This window comes from Osmerus eperlanus, chromosome 11, assembly GCF_963692335.1.
Source record: "Osmerus eperlanus chromosome 11, fOsmEpe2.1, whole genome shotgun sequence".
In the NCBI taxonomy this organism is placed as follows: domain Eukaryota; kingdom Metazoa; phylum Chordata; class Actinopteri; order Osmeriformes; family Osmeridae; genus Osmerus; species Osmerus eperlanus.
In genome coordinates, this window is record NC_085028.1 from 5736199 (window position 1) to 5756116 (window position 19918).

Here is a 19918-nt window from a genome sequence, read left to right on the forward strand (position 1 = left end):
TGCCCTTGCTCGTCCATTGTTACTACAAAGGCCTACCTGTCCCCCTCTACCCCTCTCTCTCTCTCCCTTCCCCCTTTACACGCTCTACACAGCCATTGTGTTGCTCGCCCTCATTTGCATCCAGCCACTGCACTATTCTGACTAACCCATAACTTATCTGGTATTTGTTCATTATAATTACATTCTCCTAAATAAATCATTGTGTATAATATTCGCGTATCACTCACGTTATCTGATCTGCTCTACTTTCATAGAATTCACAACTTTAAGATTAGACTGATTATTACGAAGGCTATTATTTAAATATTATTCAATAAGGTTTCCTCTATCCCTTTAACAATAAGAGGTGGTGCCCCAAGAACTACATACTTTATTATAAATTAAGTATTGCTAATCTTAAACGAGCAAACCCCGCTACAGCTGTTTCCTGACAGCTGAGCACTGATCTCTCATCCTTCTGAAACACAAACACCATGACCCAGTTGTTTCAATAAAGTTATTTTTATCAGACAGTTTGAACTTTCACAATCAGGGAAGAGACAGACTTAGCGACAAAACAAACTGTAAATCAGATCTGAGGTGTTGCAGCTGACTGTGAGTCATGAATGAAGTATCACAGTATTATTAGCACACGTTTGACAGGAATTTAACAAAGACAGCTGAACCCCATGAATGAATGTATATTTTTAACAGTGAGATGCAAAATGTTTTTGATTTTGAGTTACTGCCGATTGCATGTGTGGGTGTGTAAGGTCATGCAGGGTGTGTATCCTATGCACTTGAGTGTATCATAAAAGTATTTTTCCTGGAAAGCACACTACACTGAGTCTCAGGTCTAATACTGTGTGTGTGTTTGTGTGCAGGAGGTCCAGGGGCAGCCGGCGCAATGGCCGATGCCTCCACAGACCTGGACAATGCAGAGACCCAGCGCCAGCTCAACAACAACAACCGCCCCGCCAGCTCGGCCCACTGGGACACCGAGTGCACAAGCTCCAAGCTGTTTGAGTGCTCCCGCATCAAGGCCCTGGCAGGTCAGGACCAGGTGGAGGGAGAGGGAGGGAGGGAGGGAGAGAGAGAGAGAGAGAGAGAGAGAGAGAGGGAGAGAGAGAGAGAGAGAGAGAGAGAGAGGGAGAGAGAGAGAGAGAGAGAGAGAGAGAGAGAGAGAGAGAGAGAGAGAGAGAGAGAGAGAGAGAGAGAGAGAGAGAGAGAGAAGGATGGAAAGAAAAGGAGAGTAACAGAGAGATTTCCAAAGAAAGATAATGATTTAGAATGAGAGACAGAAAGAGGGGAATTTAAAGGGAGATAGGGAGAGATTTCCAAAGAGACCATTAAAAAGAAAGAAACAGAGAGAGACTTTGAATGAAAGAGTTAAAGACAGAAAAAAAAGTAGCGTATGTGCTGGTGAAGGGCTCATTAGTGCTCATGACACTGTCAGCACAATCAGCCTGCATGTCACACCCATGCAGAGCTTTAGAAGGACAGTAGACTGCTCTGTGTGTGAAACTGAGACCTCTGCCTGTGTGTGTGTGTGCATGCTTATGTGTGTGTGTGTGTGTGTTCGTCTCTGCGTGTCCCTCCCCTCAGACGAGCGAGATGCCGTCCAGAAGAAGACTTTCACCAAGTGGGTCAACTCCCACCTGGCCCGGGTGTCCTGTCGCATCGCCGACCTCTACAACGACCTGCGCGACGGCTACATGCTAACCAGGCTGCTGGAGGTCCTGTCTGGAGAGCTGCTGGTACGCCCTCACCTCACCCTCTAGCACCTCACCATACCGCCTCACCTCACCTCACCACCCTGCCTCACCTCACCACCCTGCCTCACCTCACCATCACTCATTAATGCCAATAAACACTCTCTTGCAGTCATACCTCCTCCTGGTGCTGATATCTCTTCGGTACATCCCGAGACCTTTGACCAGTATCAGCTCTCTCTTCTCTCTCCTCTCCTTTGTCTACTCTACCTGTCCTTATGCCGTGACCAGTTAGGTCTCCTTCTCACACCTTCCTCTCAGAAAGGTCTTCCTCACAGACATACTAGGGCTGTGTCACCATCAGTCCTGTGTCTGGATATTAGAGGCTGCTTCAAAGAAACACACCATGGTTATTTTAGCTTCCAAATGTTCAAGCATTCATAAAAGTTGCATGAACAACTGCAGCGTTGTGTCAGATGGAATGGGAGGAGAATAGTCCACATAATGTTTGTGTTTTGGAGACACAACCCTCCGTCTGACCTCTCCGTCCTGTTGTCTCTCCCCCCCCCCCCCCCCCCTCTCCACCTCTCCCCCTCTCCTCCCCCTCTCCCGCTCTCTCTCCTCCCCCTCTCTCCCATCCTCTCCCCACAAGCCGAGGCCAACCCGGGGTCGCATGAGGATCCACTGCCTGGAGAACGTGGACAAGGCCCTCCAGTTCCTCAAAGAGCAGCGGGTTCACCTGGAGAACGTCGGTTCCCATGACATCGTGGACGGCAACCACCGCCTCACCCTCGGCCTCATCTGGACCATCATCCTCCGCTTCCAGGTAGGGCTCCTCCCAAGTGTACACGCCAGTTCACTGGCGCGCTAGCATCCTGTTAGCATCCTAGATCACCAACATAACGGCACTATAGTACACTACTGTACTGACATTCTCTTGCTGTTACAATGGCCACGGTAGCAGTGTACAGCGCTGGTTCTTGCCTGACCTTGCTTTTTGGGTGGGACCCACTGTGAGTCATCCTCACTGCTTATAGACAAAATACTGCAGATAAAACCACATTCACACACATTCGCACATGCACACGCGTACACGCATGCGCACACACACACACACACACACACACGGATGTACACACATATACATACTCACTCAATATACACACAGATGCGTGCAGACAGACACGCGCATATATATGTGTACTGTACGCAGCTTCTCCTTGACAGACGTTCTCATCAATCTGTGTCATGAACAGACAGATATAGCTTCGTGGGTCTGTTGGATAAGGTGTCGTGTTCACAGCAGCCCGACATGCGATGTGTGTTTCCGCGTGTGTTGATGCATCTGAGTGTGCATGTGTGTGTTTGCGTATGCCTGCGCGTGTGAATTCATATGAATATGCATTTGTGCATGTCTGTGTGTGTGTGTGTATGTGTGTGTGTGTGGGGGGGTGTATGTATGTGTGTGTCTGTGTGCCTGCGTGTGTTTTTGTTTGTGTGTGTGTGTCATCATCAAATCCCATGCAGGCTGTTTTCAGTGTGTTGGTTTGGGACAGGGTGAACTGGAGGAGTGACTTTCAGACCAGCCATAGGGTTTGCTCAGAGAACCACCCAAACATGCCGCATCATCACTGTGGGACGCTACCAACAAAGCTTGAATGTCACTCTGGCCTGCTCTGGTAGTCTGATCTCCAACAAGGACACACAGCTTGACATCCTCTCTCTTTCCTACACACATCCTAGCTCTCTCTCCCCTTTTCCCTCTTTGTCTCTCTCTGAACCACTCTCTCTGAATCTCTCTCTGTATATCTCTCTCTTTGTCTCTGCCTTTGTCACACATACAATCTCTCTCTCTCTCTCTCTCTCTCTCTCTCTCTCTCTCTCTCTCTCTCTCTCTCTCTCTCTCTCTCTCTCTCTCTCTCTCTCTCTCTCTCTCACACACACACACACACACACAGATACACACACGCTTCCTCAGACACACACATGTAGGGACTAACAAACAGCAGGTGATGGCAGGAAACAGATTGACAGAGGGACAGACATGTAAGTACAGTGGCTTAGACTTCTTTGGAGGGGGTGTTTATTGGGGATCTGATCGAGTCGAGATGTGTTGGGTGTCAGTGTCTGTAGCTGAGCAGGTCTGTAGATGAGACTGGTGTTAGTGTCAGTAGCATCTTCTGTAGGAACAGTGAGAGCCAACCAGTCGACGGCCTCGTCAATTTTGCATGCAGTGAAAGAGGAGGCGGAAGAGAGGGAGGAGAAGGAGCAGTAAGAGGAGAGAGAGGAGTTGATAGAGGAGGAGAAGGATTTGTGAATTGATGATGGTGGGGCTCTGGGCGAGCACGAGAGCAATCCACCCTGCCACCCCCCCCCCCTCTCTCTTTCTCCCTCTCCCCCTCTCTATCTCCTTCCCTCTTTCCCTCCCTCTCCCCCTCTCTATCTCCTTCCCTCTCTCTTCCCGTCTCTCCCTCATTAATGCTGCAACCCGTTGCTGTTGTCACCTCACTCTTTCTTTCTCACCCACACTCATCTCTCAGTTTACCCTGTCCCTCCTTCCGTACTGGCCCACCCTGCCTCTCTCTCTCCCCTCCCTGCCTTTCCGTCTCCCTCTTCTCCACACCTCCCTTCCCTCCCTCCCCTCCCTCCATCTCTGACTGAGAGAGTTGACTCTGCCCAGTCAGCAGGTAAGGCCCGGTGTCTGCCGCAGCAGCACACAGCCAGGGGAAGAGAAAGAAAGAGAGGGGGATGAAGGAAGGAGAGAAAGGAGGTGAAGGGGGAAAGGAAAAGAGGTGCAGTCAGAGGTAATCCATACTGTATCCAGGAGTATTTGAATGGATTGACGAAACGTCCTTTGCTATACAGGTATCAGACTGCTCGTCCTTGTGCTTGTGCAGGCTTGTGCCTGTGTTGTGTATGCCTGCCTACAGAAACACCGGCCTTAAAGATCTATATGGGAATTATAGATCTGTGGCTATATTGATCAATATGCAGTGATCAATATCTGTGCCTAAAGATGACATTGTTTGTGTTTTTTCACTATTTTGATCACTCTTACTCATTACGCGTGAGTGAGAGCGCATGTGTTTTGTGTGTGTATGAGAGATAGAGACAGTGCGTGTGTGTCTGCGTGTGTGTATGAGATTGCAAGTGTGTGTGTGCGTGTTGAGAAAGAGAGCGAGTGTGTGTGTGTGTGTGTGTACGAGATTGCGAGTGTGTGTGTGTGTATGTGTTGAGAAAGAGAGGGAGTGTGTGTGTGTGCATGTTCCCGGCTCTGAGCCCCAGCAGGGTAATGTGTGGAGGATGACGGTACAGCATATTTTTAGGTGTCATCCCTCCCATTAGCTGGAATCATGTCATACTGATGTGATTGGACGCCTGTCATGTATAATGATCAAAGGACCAATGGCTGCGTTTCGTGATGAGTGGACCAATCCTGTTAGATGATGAAGCAGTGACTGGTGCATAAGGCCATCACAGACACATGTTTAATTCATGTGGTGTGTGGTGAGAGGATGCAGCTAGCCATGTTAGAAACAGGACAGCATGCAGTGGAGTTAGACACACACACATGAGCATGGTGCTGAACACCAGTGTAAGGGCACTGCTTCCAAACTTAATGAGACAGACAGGCAGGCAGGCAGGCAGGCAGGCAGGCAGGCAGGCAGACAGACAGGTTTACACTGGACTGTAAAGGTATTCTGGCGTGTCTACACAGATGTATACCAGACACTCTGATGCTCCTTTGCTCCTCCACAATCCCATCTGAACTCATCCTGTTACCCTGTGTCTCTCTCCAACTGACTGTGGTGTTTGTTCTCTCTCTCTCTCTCTCTCTCTCTCTCTCTCTCTCAGATCCAGGTGATCAAGATAGAGACGGAGGACAACAGAGAGACTCGCTCGGCCAAGGATGCCCTGCTGCTCTGGTGCCAGATGAAGACTGCAGGGTCGGTGGATCTGCCTCCACATCCTCCCTTTCACACCAGGGGTCTTCAGCCCTCAGGGCCCACTGCCCTCAGGGCCCACTGCCCTCAGGGCCCACTGCCCGGCATGCTAGATGTTTCCCTGCTCCAACACACTTGTCAGGCTTCTGCAAAGCTTGATGGCAACCCATTCTTTTAAATCGGCTGTGTTGGACCAGGGAAACATCTAGAACATGCCAGGCAGTGGGCCCTGAGGACCAGGGATAACCAGGGTTCAAATGCTTTATATACTCACTGGATTTCCTATGAAAGGCTTTTCATTGATCGCTTGCCGTTCGAACATGTGGGGGAAAAATATGCACTGATGCTGACGGACCTGTCCTGCGTTGACCTTTGAAACCCTGTGTGACCCCAGGTACCCTGAGGTCAACATCCAGAACTTCACCACCTGCTGGAGGGATGGCCTGGCTTTCAATGCTCTCATACACAGACACAGGTGAGACCAGCATCCTGTCATCCATTCAGTCACACAGTCATCCAGATGTTCCTTCTTTCGGTCTTTCATTCCTCCCAAGGTTTTTTCCATCTACCCATCTATGAGTTTTCCTTCTATGTCTTCCATGAAGGCTTATGTTGGTTAAGGTACAGTTATTTGGGCATATATGTGAAGTCCTCTGTGACTTGTAAAAAGGACTGCATATGATTAGTATTTTTGTATTCTGATGCGTTCCCAATAAGCTGACAATGAGGTCTGATGACATTGACACAAACGTCTCCTTTGTATTTTGCCAAACTGCTTTTGTCCTGAATCCTAAAGGTTTATCACGGGGTGTGGCTCCTTTTGGTTTTATTCTCTGATTGTCAGTACCCCGCTAAGCTAAAGCCTCCAGCTTGACTTCCACTTTTGTCTTTTTAAGACCTGACCTAATAGAATTCCACAAGCTGGCCCGGTCCAATGCCACCCACAACCTCCAACAAGCCTTCAACATCGCAGAGCATAACCTCGGCCTTACCAAGCTACTGGACCCAGAGGGTGAGCCTATTATGAGCCTCTATTTATCTATCTCCAATCTCTTTATCTATCTCCAATCTCTTTATGTCTCTCCAATCTCTTTATCTCTCTCCAATCTCTCTATTTCTTTCCCTCCGATCTTTCTTTCTCTTTCTCCAATCTTTCTATGTCTCTCTCTCTCTTCCTCCTGTTTGTCCCATACAGACGTGAACACTGAGAACCCAGATGAGAAGTCCATCATCACCTACGTGGTCTCCTACTACCACTACTTCTCTAAGATGAAGGCCCTCATTGTGGAGGGCAAGAGAGTAGGCAAGGTAGGCCGAGTCTTCCACCAGGTTAAATCTTTCTCTATGAAACCTCAGCTAACAGGTTTGTGCTTTGATAAAACACTTATTTTAAAACACACAGTAGCCTATATACAGTAATTGTGTGTGTATGTTTGGATGCGTGCGTCTGTGTGTGCGCGTGTGTGTGTCCAGGTGTTGGAAAACGCGATCGAGGCTGAGAAGATCATCGAGCGCTACGAGGGCTTGGCGTCTGACCTGCTGGAGTGGATAGAGAAGACCATCGCTGTCATCAGCAACCAGAAGTTCGCCAACTCACTAACGGGGGTCCAGCAGCAGCTGCAGGCCTTCACCACCTACTGCACCATCGAGAAGCCCATCAAGTAAGCCCGTCTGCCTGCCTGCCTGCCTGCCTGCTTGCCTGTCTGTCTGTCTGTCTGCCTGTCTCTCTGTCTGTCTGCCTGCCTGCCTGCCTGTCTGTCTGTCTGTCTGTCTGCCTATCTGTGTGTCTGTCTGTCTGTCTGTCTGTCTGCCTGTCTCTTTCTCTGTTTGTCTGTCTGTCTCTTTCTCTGTTTGTCTGTCTGTCTGTCTGTCTGTCTGTCTGTCTGTCTGCCTGTGTGCCTGTCGGCCTGTCTTTCTGTCTTTTTGCCCCAGTTCAAACTGTGCCCCCCACCCCCTCCCCACAGGTTCCAGGAGAAGGGTAACCTAGAGGTCCTCCTCTTCACCATCCAAAGCAAGCTGCGAGCAAACAACCAGAAGCTCTACGTTCCTCATGAAGGGAAGCTCATCTCCGACATCAACAAGGTACAGAGAGAGACAGCGACAGGCTGTCTGTTGACTTGTGAATTAACGTTATCAGTACGATGACATTAATAGCCGGTCCTTAAAAAATGGACCCAAACAAATGAGTCATCTGGTCCTTTTGATCCCTCTGAATCACGGTATGCTTTCAGAGCAGATGTAAGTGTTTTCATCCTGACGCCCCTCCGAGCTTGACAGAATAGAACATGCTGTTGACGTTTTTACTCCCCACTGCGTTTAGGCGTGGGAGAGGCTGGAGAAGGCGGAGCATGAGCGGGGCGTGGCTCTACGGCAGGAGCTGATTCGTCAGGAAAAGCTGGAGCTGCTGGCCCAGAGGTTTGACCACAAGACCACGATGAGGCAGGCCTGGCTGAATGAGAACCAGCGCCTGGTGTCTCAGGTAGGCCCTCACGCCTTGGCAGGGGACTGTCTTGTCTGCCTGCCAAAACGTAATGGAGGTTTGGGGTTGCCTAAAGTCCCTCTGGTGTTGTCCACAAGGGGAAAATATGTCTCTCTCTCTCTCTCTCTCTCTCTCTCTCTCTCTCTCTCTCTCTCTCGTTCTTTCTTTTTTTCCACCTCTCTCTCAACCACTGTGTCTCTCCTTCTATCTCTCTCCCTTTCAAAGTCATTCTCACTCTCTCTCTCTCACTCTCTCTCTCCCAGAGGCGTTGTTAGACATAAAACTCTATTGGGGCACAGGCCTCTATTCATATCCCTTTTTTTTCTTTCAAGATTGCTGCGCACAAAGCAACTACTAGGCTATAGAAAATCCCCTTGCTTAACCCACTATACAACAGTTCAGGGACGCAAGTTTGATATCAGCTTTGGCAGGGACATCAATAGTTAATGCGAGCGTGCACATTTTTTTCTCATTCATTTGAGCGCAAATACAGTTTTTTTTAGCTTCATGTCATATTGTTTTAGTCAAAATATGATGATCGGTAGGCCTATCATGTAAACCATATCATGAAACTTTCTTTAGTTTTGTCAATTCTGACTTGTGTGCCAAGTCCGACACCTGGACTTCTATGTGCGTGCTGCAGTGGTTCTTTGGCAAGCTCAGAAGAGCGCGCTGACATGTAATTCTGTGGGCATCGTTTGGGTGTTTTCGGTTAAACTGCTTTGATTGTACAAGCGTTGATTGGGATACTGGGTTTATTTTTTCCGGGATTATCAATCTAAATGAATGCACTGACTAATAAAGTAAATTGTTCAAACTCAAACTCAAATTTTACTGGGGCACAGCAGATTTATCCTAGGGCACGTGCCTCAGTAAAAAGGGGCTAACGACACCCCTGCTCTCTCCCCATCTGTATCACCATCTGTCCTTTCCCCTCTGCCTCAGTCGGCCTGTTCTCCAGCCTGTCCTCACTCCCTGCTCTCTCTCTTCCTCCAGGACAACTTCGGCTACGACCTGCCGGCGGTGGAGGCGGCCATGAAGAAGCACGAGGCCATCGAGGCGGACATCTCGTCGTACGAGGAGCGCATCGGCGTGGTGGTGGAGCTGGCGGCCGAGATGGAGGCGGAGGGCTACTACGACATTCGGAGGATCTCCGCCCGCAAGGAGAACATCCTTGGCCAGTGGAGTCTGCTGAAGGATCTGGTGGTGGGCAGGAGGACCAGGCTGGAGAAGAACCTAGCCCTGCAGAAGACCTTCCAGGAGATGGTCTACATGATTGACTGGATGGAGGACACGCAGGTACGCAGAGTCAGTTGTCCTGTAACCTTATATGACCTGCTCTTGTGTAAAACCGCAATACCCAGAATTCTTATCTGGGCGGATAAACTAGGCAGCTGTGGATACAGATAGAGGAAGGTTTTTGCAGAGTTTGCAGATTATGTAAAAAGGATGACGTCCCAGGCAGGTGAAACCTCTTTCTCCTCCTCCCTCCTTTCCTCCCCACCGTCTCCCTGTCCTCCTTTTCCCTTCTCCCTCCCTCCCCCCTCTCTCCCTCCCCCCCTCTCTCCTTCCACCTTCCCTCCTTCTCCCTTCCCTCTCTCGCCCTCACCCCCTCTCTCCCCCATCCCTCCCCCCCAGGTGCAGCTGTTGTCTAAGGACTTTGGGAAGCACCTGCTGGAGGTGGACGACTTGCTGCAGAAACACAGCCTGCAGGAGGCCGACATCGCCGTGCAAGCGGAGAGGGTCCAGACGCTCAACACCGCCGCTCTCAAGTTCTCCACCATCGAGGGTAGGAGAGGGGCGCACGCCTCGCACCACACAGGAACACGTGTGGAGAGCATCTGTATAAACCGCAGGGGTTGAAATCTGTTATCAATGTTCGGGGCCACAAGTACATTGACATTTCCTCAAGAGCAGTTCCTGGGGGGACACACACCAAAAGTTGTTTTCTGATAGCTGTATTTCAAAGATACTGACTTGTTATGATTGCACCTGTCTGCAATCATAAGAATTTTTTTTGAGAGCAGTTTATTTTGAGAACAGTTTATTTTCGAGTATTTCATTTTACACTGTAAGTTCCACACATCAGTGATACAATAACAGCATTAACCCCAGTAATATAATGGTTTATTTTCTGCTGCAAGTTCTATACATCAGTGATACAACAACAGTACTGCCCCCTGCCCCCCACCCCCCTGCAGGGTACCAGCCGTGCGACCCCCAGGTGATCTGTAACCGCGTAAACCACGTCTCCACCTGCCTGGAGGAGCTGAAGGAGCTGGCGTCCAAGCGACACGAGGAGCTGGAGGAGTCCCGGCAGCTGTGGGCCTTCTACCAGGAGGTGGAGGAGTCGGAGGCCTGGATCCGAGAGAAGAGCTCCATCCTGGGCTCCCAGACCTGCGGCAAGGACCTGAGCTCCGTCCTCCGGCTGCTGCAGAAGCACAAGTCCCTGGCCGGGGAGCTGCTGGCGCACCGCTCCCTCCTCCAGAACACCATGAAGAAGGGCAAGCAGATCCTCAGCGAGAAGAGCTTCGGCACCCAGGTGGAGGCCCGTCGGATTATGGATCATAGCATAGCGTAGCTTAAATTAGCTTAGCATAGCATAGCATAGCCATGCATCAAATAACAATTCAATAGCATAATTGTTGTACATGTTGTGCAAACATAAAAAGAAAATCAAACATCAATGTTCAAGTGTAACACTTGGCACATCAGTTATAATATGTTTCCACAGTCGTCGAATTCCTTCAAACATGCTAATTTCACACCTCATATGCTGCCATAAAACACATCCAAACATGCACGTACCGAGACAGCCAGTGATGCAGTATGGTCAGCGTTGATGTCATTTGACGTGACCCCCATGTTACAGTCCCCAGGCGTGAGCGTCCTGACCCCCCTCACCTCCCCCCCCTCCCCCCAGGGCATCCAGGAGCGGATCATGGAGGTGAAGGGGGAGTGGAAGCGCCTGGAGGACCAGGCGGCGCAGCGCCTAAACCACCTCCAGGAGGCGCTCCACTTCTTCCAGTTCAGCACGGAGACCGACGACCTCCTGGCGTGGCTGCAGGACGCGTACCGCCTCGTCTCCAGCGAGGACTTCGGTCACGACGAGTACTCCACGCAGTCGCTCCTCAAGAAGCACCGCGGCGTGCGCGACGCCATCGACAAACACCGGCTCCACGTGGTCGCGCTCAGGAAGCACATGGTGGCGCTGCCGCTGGTGTTCCGGGAGCTGGAGGAGGTGCAGGGGCGCATGGGCGACGTGGAGCAGCTGTACGCCGAGGTGGCAGACGTGGCCGTGCTCAGGCAGCAGTGGCTCCACGACGCGCTGGCCGTGTACCGCATGTTCAGCGAGGTCAACGCCTGCGAGGTGTGGATCGACGAGAAGGAGCAGTGGCTCAACCAGATGGAGGTGCCGGAGAGGCTGGAGGACGTGGAGGTGGTCGCTCACAGGTAGGGTGGAGACGGGTAGACGGGTAGACAGAAGTAGACAGACAGCTAGGCAGGTAGACAGGCAGACAGGCATACAGGCTCCCTGGTCCCTGTGCTTCCTCTGCCTCCCTGTCTTTCTAACTCTCTAACACTCTGCCTCTACGCCTCTCCTGCATGTCTGCCTCTCCTGTCTCATTGCCTTTCTAAATCTCTGCCTCCCTGCCTCTCTGCTTCTCCTGTCTCTCTGCCTCCCGGCCTCTGCCTTGTCTGCCTCTGTCTCCCTGCCACCCTGCCTCACCTGCAGATTTGAGAGCCTGGACCAGGAGATGAACAGCCTGATGGGTAGGATCCTGGACGTGAACCAGATCGTGCAGCAGCTTCTGGACGGAGGTCACCCCAGCTCCACAGAGGTCAGAGGTTGCCAGGACCACCTCAACAGCAGGTATTACACCCTCTAACCCTATAACACTCCACAGATAAACATCCATCCTTACTGTACAGCTCTGTCACTGGCGTTAGCTGTAGGTGTATGTAAGCAAGTAGTGCACACGGCAGAAAAAAATCAAGGACCAGAAGTGTTTCGAAGGTTAGCGTCAAGGAACTGTCTGTATTACACCAGGCAAAGTGCAAAAACATGATTCAAACAGGATTGACAGTTAGCCATCCTCAACAATGTGCCAATCATTTAATCTAATGTGGTTTGCAAGGTTTGTTGAACTTCGGGACTTTACTAGAAAGAGGATGCAAAAGAAAATGTAGCCGAGACCAATTTCCCCTAAGGCTTGGTTTGTCTGTTCTCCTGTGAGAGGAGACAGCAGGTGAGGGTTTGTGATTTAAATAATCTGGTTCATCGTGTGATCATACTTGGCCCAGTCATTGACCAACATAAGCCATGTTGATCTCATGGGCCCGCCCCCCGCTGATCACCCTGCCTCTGGAGTGGCTGCTCCTTTCTCAGGCATGCTGGCTACAGGCTAGCAGAGCTGTCTGTCAGCGGTCCCCATGGCCCAGATCCCTGTGACCCTGGCACTGCCAGTCTGTCTTAGGGTGACCATCTGTGGTGACTGCCATGCTGGCTTCAGGAACCACTTCAGGCCCCAAAACAGCCTCTCCCTCTGTCCCTCCAGCCTCTTCTCCATCTCACCCTCGAATTTCAAAACAGTGTAAAGTGTTTGTAGCTTTAAAACCCAGTCCTTTACCTGTATGGCCGACATCTAGACCGGGCCTGACTTTGCTCGAGGAGACCGGACCGAGTGTGAGACGGGGGTGTCATAGCAACACTCACACATGGCCTGCAGGCTAAGGTGTCCTAGAATGACGTCACCGTGGATACGCATGATTGAATGAGGAGCGGTCCTGCTTAGAGTTATCTGGGAGCAGATAACAGGCCAGCCAGCCAGTCTGTCTCAGCCACAAGCCACACAACAGAACAACCCAAATACACACACACACGTTTTGACGTTGATGAAATGGTAATGTTTGTTATTCGTGGTCGTACAGTTACTATAATAAACCATGCCATCTACTCTGTAAAAAGAATGATAGTATAAGTGATCAAGATTAGTTTTTATGGTGGGTGTTCTATAACTACTTGATACTAGCTGATTCCCCCCCCCCCCCTTCCTCCCCTCCTCCAGGTGGAACTGCATCGTGGAGATGGTGGAACAGAAGAAGGACCACCTGGACTCCATCCTGCGCCTGCAGAACTACCTGCTGGAGTGTACCGAGATCAAGTCCCAGATCCAGGACAAGCGCAAGGCCATTGACGCCACCCAGTACGTGGGCAGCGACCTGGGTGGCGTGCTGGCCCTCCAGCGCCGCCTCTCCACCATGGAGGGAGCCCTGGCCGTACTGGAGCCCAAGCTTGTGCACCTGCAGGTAAGGCTGGACCCTCCGGCCGGTATGGTCCGGACGGTCACAGTTCTGGATGATGTTGTCTGGAGCAAGGGTCTCCATTCTCCAAGAATGTTCCTGGAGAGCTACCTCCCTGTTGGGGTTTCCTCCAACCACCAAGATGATTCAACACATCAATCATCTAGTTATTAGAATCAGGGGTGCTGGATTGGAGGAAACACCTTCAGGAAGGTGGCTCGCCAGGAATAGGGTTGGAGACCATTGGTGTGGAGGATATTGAAAGGACAATGCATTTTTAATGATAGCAGTCAGGCACTTATGAAAAAAACATATCAAGAAGCGTAATATAAAAAAAAACATTGAAAGCAATCAACAGTAAAAAACAGTTTTTTTTTACATTCCAGGGGGAGGCGGAGCAGCTGGCCACCTCCCACCCCGACCGCGCCCTCGAGGTCCTAGTGCCCTTCGAGGGCATCAGTGTGGAGTGGGAGGAGCTGAAGAGGACACTGCAGGGCTGCGAGGACTCTCTGATGGTGGCCGGCAGACTGCAGCAGTTCATACAGGTACGGCCTGGTCACACGGTGCATCACTGTGGTAAAGTGGGGGTTATTCCATGTTATTGCGCTCTGTTCTCCAGGACCTATGTTATTGTTATGCAACACGTGTTTTTTTAATGTTCTAACATTTTGTATTGCATAATCTGTCCTCCAGGACCTGGACTCGTTCCTGACGTGGCTTGTGCAGACCCAGATGGCGGCGGCGTCCGACGAGCTCCCCAACGCCCTGGAGGAGGCGGAGCGCCTCATCAACCTCCACGCGGCGCTGAAGGAGGAGATCGGCCGCTACGAGGAGGACTACGAGCGCCTGCAGGCCGTCAACGAGCTGCTGGAGACGGAGGAGGCGCCGCTGCCGTACGCCGCGCTGCAGCAGTGGCTGCAGAAGCTGGACGTGGGCTGGAACAAGCTGCTGGAGATGTGGGAGAGCCGCAGGGAGGTGCTCGTCCAGGCGCACATCTTCCACCTGTTCCTGCGCGACGTCAAACAGGCCGAGGCCTTCCTCAACAACCAGGTTAGGCCGCGGGCGCCGATGAGTCGCGGGTGCGAATGCCCTTGCTGGGGTTACGTTTATGGTGGTGGGTGTATTTTCCTGAGTGACGTAGAAAGACTGCTTGTGGTATGTGCAGCTGATGGTCATGGACTAGAAGTGCACAGCTCTGTTTTAGGATGGACCAGTACCCAGGAGAGACATCATCGTTCAGACAGACACTCTAGACAGACATAGGACAGAGGGCAGTGTTGGAACTTCATCTGGGTGTGGTCCGTTGTTACATCCCTGCATGCTGCCAGGGAAACCACCAGACGAGAGCGAGAGAGATAGAGAAGAAGAGAGGGAAAGAGAGAGAGAGGGCAAGACAGAGAGAGAGAGAGAGAGAGAGAGAGAGAGAGAGAGAGAGAGAGAGAGAGAGAGAGAGAGAGAGAGAGAGAGAGAGAGAGAGAGAGAGAGCGGAAGAAAGGAAAGGAGCGACAGAGAGAGACAGAGATTGAGAGAATTAGAGACAGAGAGAGATGGAGAAAGGGAGAGAGAGAGAGAGAGAGAGAGAGAGAGAGAAGGGAAGGTAGAGCCAGAGAGAGAGGGACAGAGAGAGAATGTGAATTTAGATAGAAGGTATATCCCCTAGCCCAGGTGTAGGGTGACCTAAGTGTGTGTATGGCAGGAGATTCCATGTGAGATGTGACATTAAATATGTAAGGACTGACTGGTAGTAGATCTGCAATGCAGCATCTCTTGTAACTCTATAGCTATAGTGTTTCTCTCACACTCTCTCTCACTCTCACTCTATTTCTGGCTTTCTCAGCCTGTCTTTGTCTCTCTATCTCTCCTTCTGACCCTGTCTCTCTCAACATCTCTCTCTCTCTCTCTTACTCTCTCTCTTACTCTCTTTCTCTCTGTCTCCATTGTGGAGAGGGTGATTTGAGGCCTTGGCAGCTTGCTCCTCTTGCTGAGTGTGCTACAGTAGCAAACTCCTCTCGTACCCACAGCCTGCATTGTGTCACTGTAAGTGTGTGAGGTATTACACCGCACCAGTACTACGTTTCTAGATAGAACTTTGCTGTATGTACTATATACTGTATATATACCATATATGTACTCTAATTCTAACTAATAGGAGTGCATCTATTGGCACTCTGTTTAGGCTGTTCTGTCTCTGATACTCATAAGACTGTGAGGAAATACACATTCATGTCGGATGGTGAATTGACTGGAGACTGTGCAGGATGTTCTCGGGCCATGCATTAGAGGTATCACTGTACATGCAGAGCAAGTCTCCTCCCCAGCTAAAATGTCAGATGGCATGACTGTCCGTGGCCTGGGTCTGCGTGTGTGTGTCAGTGAGAGTTGTTGTGTGTGTATGTGTGAGTATGTGGAAGTGTGCATGTGTTAGTGTGAGTGTGTGTATGTTAGTGTGAATGCGTGTGTGTTAATGTGTGTGTTTGTGTGGGTGTGTGTGTGGATATGTGTGTGTGAGTGTGAATGTGTGTGTGTGTGTGTGTGTGTGTGTCAGACCATGTGTCTCCTCTGGTTTGCTTGTAGACCCTGCCTCGGGGCCCAGAACAAGAGGCCATGGAATTTCCTCTTCAATAATAGTCAAAGAGAGAGACCCATGAACATGCCTTTCTTTCTTTCATTCTTTCTTTCCTCCTTTCTCTTTTTTCTATCCTTTCTTTTTTAACCAAAGTGTCTTTGAGACTGTAGTTATAGCATCAATCTATAATCTACAATGTAATATATCTAAAGTAACTACCATCATGTTGAAAAGAGGAAAACTACAATAGAAACTACTATAGTTATAAGCATTTTCATTGTTTCTTGCTTTTGCTCCGGGAGATGGGGCTAACCCATGCTGAACTACTGTCGTTGTGATCATCCTCCTGTCTCTCCCTGTTGCTCCAGGAGTCAGCCCTAGCCCACGTGGAGCTCCCCACCACGGTGGAGACGGTGGAGGCGGCCATTAAGAAGCACAAGGACTTCACCACCACCATGGAGCTCAACCTGCACCGCATCAAGGCCGTGATCGAGGCTGGGCAGAGCCTGATCAGCCAGAGCAACATCTACTCAGACCGCATCAAGGAGCGGGTCGACACGCTGGCTAAGAGGTGCGGTGCACACCAGGGGGAGTGGGTTTGGGTTCAGATGTGGGTGGGACATGCCCTATTGAGGTACAATGAAAGCTACGCCCCTGGTACAGACACTGACCTGCTCCATGAGCTACTGGCAGGCTGGGGGATGGATGGATATATATATATATATATATATATTTATGCACTGTATATCTGAAATATTGAAAGCTAATTGTGTTTGGCTCTGACTATATGTGTGGTTTTGCTAGCCTGCAGGACTATAGGGTCTTATGCTTGTAGTGTTGGTTGTGAGGAACAACTTCACAGCGTGACCATTACAACGGTGCACACATGCAGACAAAGACTCAGAAACAGTGAAAAGACACATGACATGCTGTGGTCCTGAGCCCTCTTGTCTGGCCCTGGCTCAGGTCCACAGCATGTCATGTACTCTGATGTCTGGGGGGGCACAGCGAGGGGATGGGTGAGGTGGGGCGAGAGGAATGAAGGCAGGCTAGGGGGGTGAGGGTAAGGGGGGTGAAGGTATGGCGGAGAGGAGTGGTGGTGAGGTGGGGGAAAGGATTGAAGCCAGGGTAGTGGGGTGGGGGGCTGAGGTGTGAGGGCATGCGGGGGTGAGGGTGCAGGGGAGAGCGGTGGTGGGGGTTTAGGGAGGTGAGAGAGGATGTGAGAGAGGGAGGGGGGAGGGAGATTAGGGGGGAGGCTTTAGGGGTGAGGAATGCTCAGCTGGACTCTCCCTCCACCCCATAATATTACAAGAAACATGCTGGGGGGATTACAGAAGAGGGGGGAGACAGCCGTTCCTGCAACGCCTCTATTCTGTTTGAATTATAATCCTCATTCACATTTGGTTGGTTAGACCTCTCACTCACAGAAGATAATCCCACAGACAATGGATGAGAAAACACAACAGTTTAAAAGTTGAATTCTCAACCTGAAATGAATCCTTTATCCACTTATCCTGGATTTCAGGATAAGTGGATGGATGAGTCCAAACCTGGTGATGGATGAGTCCTAACCAGGGTAATGATGCATCTTAACCAGGTTATGGATGAGTCCTAACCAGGGTAATGATGCATCCTAACCAGGTTATGGATGAGTCCTAACCAGGGTAAGGATGCGTCCTAACCAGGGTCTAACTGTGTTCCTATGGCATGTGTCTTCCAGGGGTCACCAGAACCGGGAGCAAGCCCAACAGTGGCTGGAGAAACTCAACGGCCAGTGGGGTCTTCAGAGGTTCCTCCAGGACTGCCACGAGGTACCGGAACCTTCTACCAAACCTTTAAATGTATCTGTTGTGTCTGCTTGGTTTGAATACTGGCGCATTGGTGTAGGTCTGGGGGTCTATATGTGAACGGCTGGATTTCTAGATGTCTTAGCTGTGATGGATGATGAATAATCTGTATTTGTTGGGTGTCGATCTCTGTACCGTCCCCCATACTGTCCTGTCTTAAACCACAGTAGCTACCACGCCCTGGCCTGGCCTGCTTTATTTAGGAACTGCAACTTTCTCTCTCTGGACGCCTTGAATTATTTACCACACATCTCCTCATAAGTAATTCAGCAAAGAGAGAGTGTGTATATGTGTGTGTGTGAGGGTTTGTGTGCGTGAGGTGCACCCATCTGTGTGTGTGTGTGTGTGTGTGAATGTGAGGAGCCCTCTGCGTGTGTATGAGGGTTTGTGTGCGTGTCTGTGTGTGTGTGTGTGTGTGAGGTGCACCCCTCTGTGTGTGTGTGTGTGTGTGTGTGTGTGTGTGTGTGTGTGAGGAGTCTTCTCTCTGTGTGACCTCGTGTAGGGTTGTTTCACTGCGACAGTTCGTGGGAACGCGAGGAGCTGGTCAGTAGTGTGATCATCACTTCCTGTGATGACCGTGACTGTGACTTCCTGTGATGACAGGAATAGCCCCTCTGAACCAGAGAGAGAGGAAGAATGAGAGAGGGAGAGAGGGAGGATGAGAAAGAGAAAGGTGGGAAGAACATGCATGCATGTGTAGGAGAGACATGTTGTCTCCATTTAGTCTCTTAGAGGGAGTTTGAGTTTGACTGCTTCTCCTCAATCGCAAATTCGATTTAATCTTCCCTGACTCACTATCATCAATCTCCTAACACGGTGAGTTCGAGGTTTGTGACAACCACCAATCAGGCATCTCTGGATGTGGAGCCTTGGTTGCGTGACCATGACCTGGGTTTGAATCGCTTATGTGGCCATCGGAGGTATGGACCCAAGAGTCTGATATAGGGTCCCTAGTGAATGGATGGACTATGCCCTTCTGTATTCCTCGACAACCCCAACCCCCCCCCCCCATCCTCCCATCATCCTTAATCCCCCAATCTTAGATAGACCCAATTCATTTAGGGCCCCTAAAGAGCTACCGTCTGAGACCTTTCACCCTTAACCCCAGCAAGACCCCCCCCTAGAGACCCTTGGTTACTGGAGGAGAGAGAGAGAAAGAGAGAGACTGAGAGAGATGGAGAGAAATAGAGATGGCCTGGTCTCTTTAAAGAAAAGCTGGGCAGTAAATCTATCAAGTCACAAATAAATCTTTCAACCCCCCCCCCTCTAACTCTCTTCTCTGTCTCTCTCAGCTTTTTAAATCTTAACACTCACTTTCACTTCGTTTCTCTCTCTCTCTTTCTCTCTCTCCCTCTCCCTCTTGTTTGCCTCTCCATCTCTCCATCGACGAGGTCTTCTTCCTATAAGGACACTATTCCTCCACCCTCCTCTTCCCCTGGTCTCCCCGCTCTCCTGGCCCTCCCTCTCCCCCGCACGCCTTCCCTGGCCTCTCTCCTCCTCCCTGCCCAGGCACTGCAGTAGCGACAGAGGAAACAGCACAGCACTGCTGGGGAGAGCCGGAACACGAGAGAGAGAGAGGGAGAGAGGGGAGGGAGGGAGAGATAAAAAGGGAGAGAGAGAGTGGGGCAGAGGAGTTGGAGGGGGAGGAGAGGAGAGGAAGACAACTCAGAGACAGGGGCAAGCGTGTCTGGATTTCCTTGGAGGAGTGCAACCCCCTCCCCCCTCCCCTTCCCCTTCTTTGACGCCAACCAACTCCCTCCCCCTCCCCCTCCATCCCTGCCTCCCTGCCTCCCTGGCAGCCTCTCGAGCTGAGACAGAGAGGCTGCGGGCTCTGGACCCTCCCAGCCCTCCGCTAGGCAGCCTGCTCTCTGCCTTAGTGGGGGAGGAGGGGGCGGAGGAGTGGAGGGGGCGGAGGAGTGGAGGAGTGGAGGAGGAGGGAAGAGTCTGGGGAGGGGTGGGCAGACCTGCTGCCTGCCTGCCTGCCATTTTATTGTTTTGGGAGGATTTTTGTTCTCTCTCTCGTGTTCTCTGTCTCTCCCTCTCTTTTCACTCCCCCCACTCCCCCCGCCCTCCGTCCCTCGTCCTTC

General features: G+C 50.9%; 1 protein-coding gene across 3 annotated transcripts in view; it reads left to right on the forward strand.

Moving 5' to 3' along the window:
- Window positions 1-19918, forward strand: part of LOC134028871 (spectrin beta chain, non-erythrocytic 4-like) — a 61769-nt gene that overhangs the window by 15371 nt on the left and 26480 nt on the right. For all 3 annotated transcript variants that reach the window (XM_062472751.1, XM_062472750.1, XM_062472752.1), the window contains exons 2-21: window positions 864-1031; window positions 1585-1736; window positions 2344-2517; window positions 5547-5638; window positions 6030-6110; window positions 6532-6647; window positions 6831-6943; window positions 7109-7296; window positions 7600-7717; window positions 7956-8114; window positions 9111-9413; window positions 9753-9903; window positions 10316-10656; window positions 11038-11567; window positions 11851-11988; window positions 13184-13424; window positions 13805-13963; window positions 14112-14468; window positions 16353-16555; window positions 17705-17795. In XM_062472751.1, coding sequence (XP_062328735.1) covers window positions 887-1031; window positions 1585-1736; window positions 2344-2517; window positions 5547-5638; window positions 6030-6110; window positions 6532-6647; window positions 6831-6943; window positions 7109-7296; window positions 7600-7717; window positions 7956-8114; window positions 9111-9413; window positions 9753-9903; window positions 10316-10656; window positions 11038-11567; window positions 11851-11988; window positions 13184-13424; window positions 13805-13963; window positions 14112-14468; window positions 16353-16555; window positions 17705-17795 — 3852 coding nt within the window. In that variant the 5' untranslated portion in view covers window positions 864-886. The remainder of the gene's footprint in view (window positions 1-863; window positions 1032-1584; window positions 1737-2343; window positions 2518-5546; window positions 5639-6029; window positions 6111-6531; window positions 6648-6830; window positions 6944-7108; window positions 7297-7599; window positions 7718-7955; window positions 8115-9110; window positions 9414-9752; window positions 9904-10315; window positions 10657-11037; window positions 11568-11850; window positions 11989-13183; window positions 13425-13804; window positions 13964-14111; window positions 14469-16352; window positions 16556-17704; window positions 17796-19918) is intronic.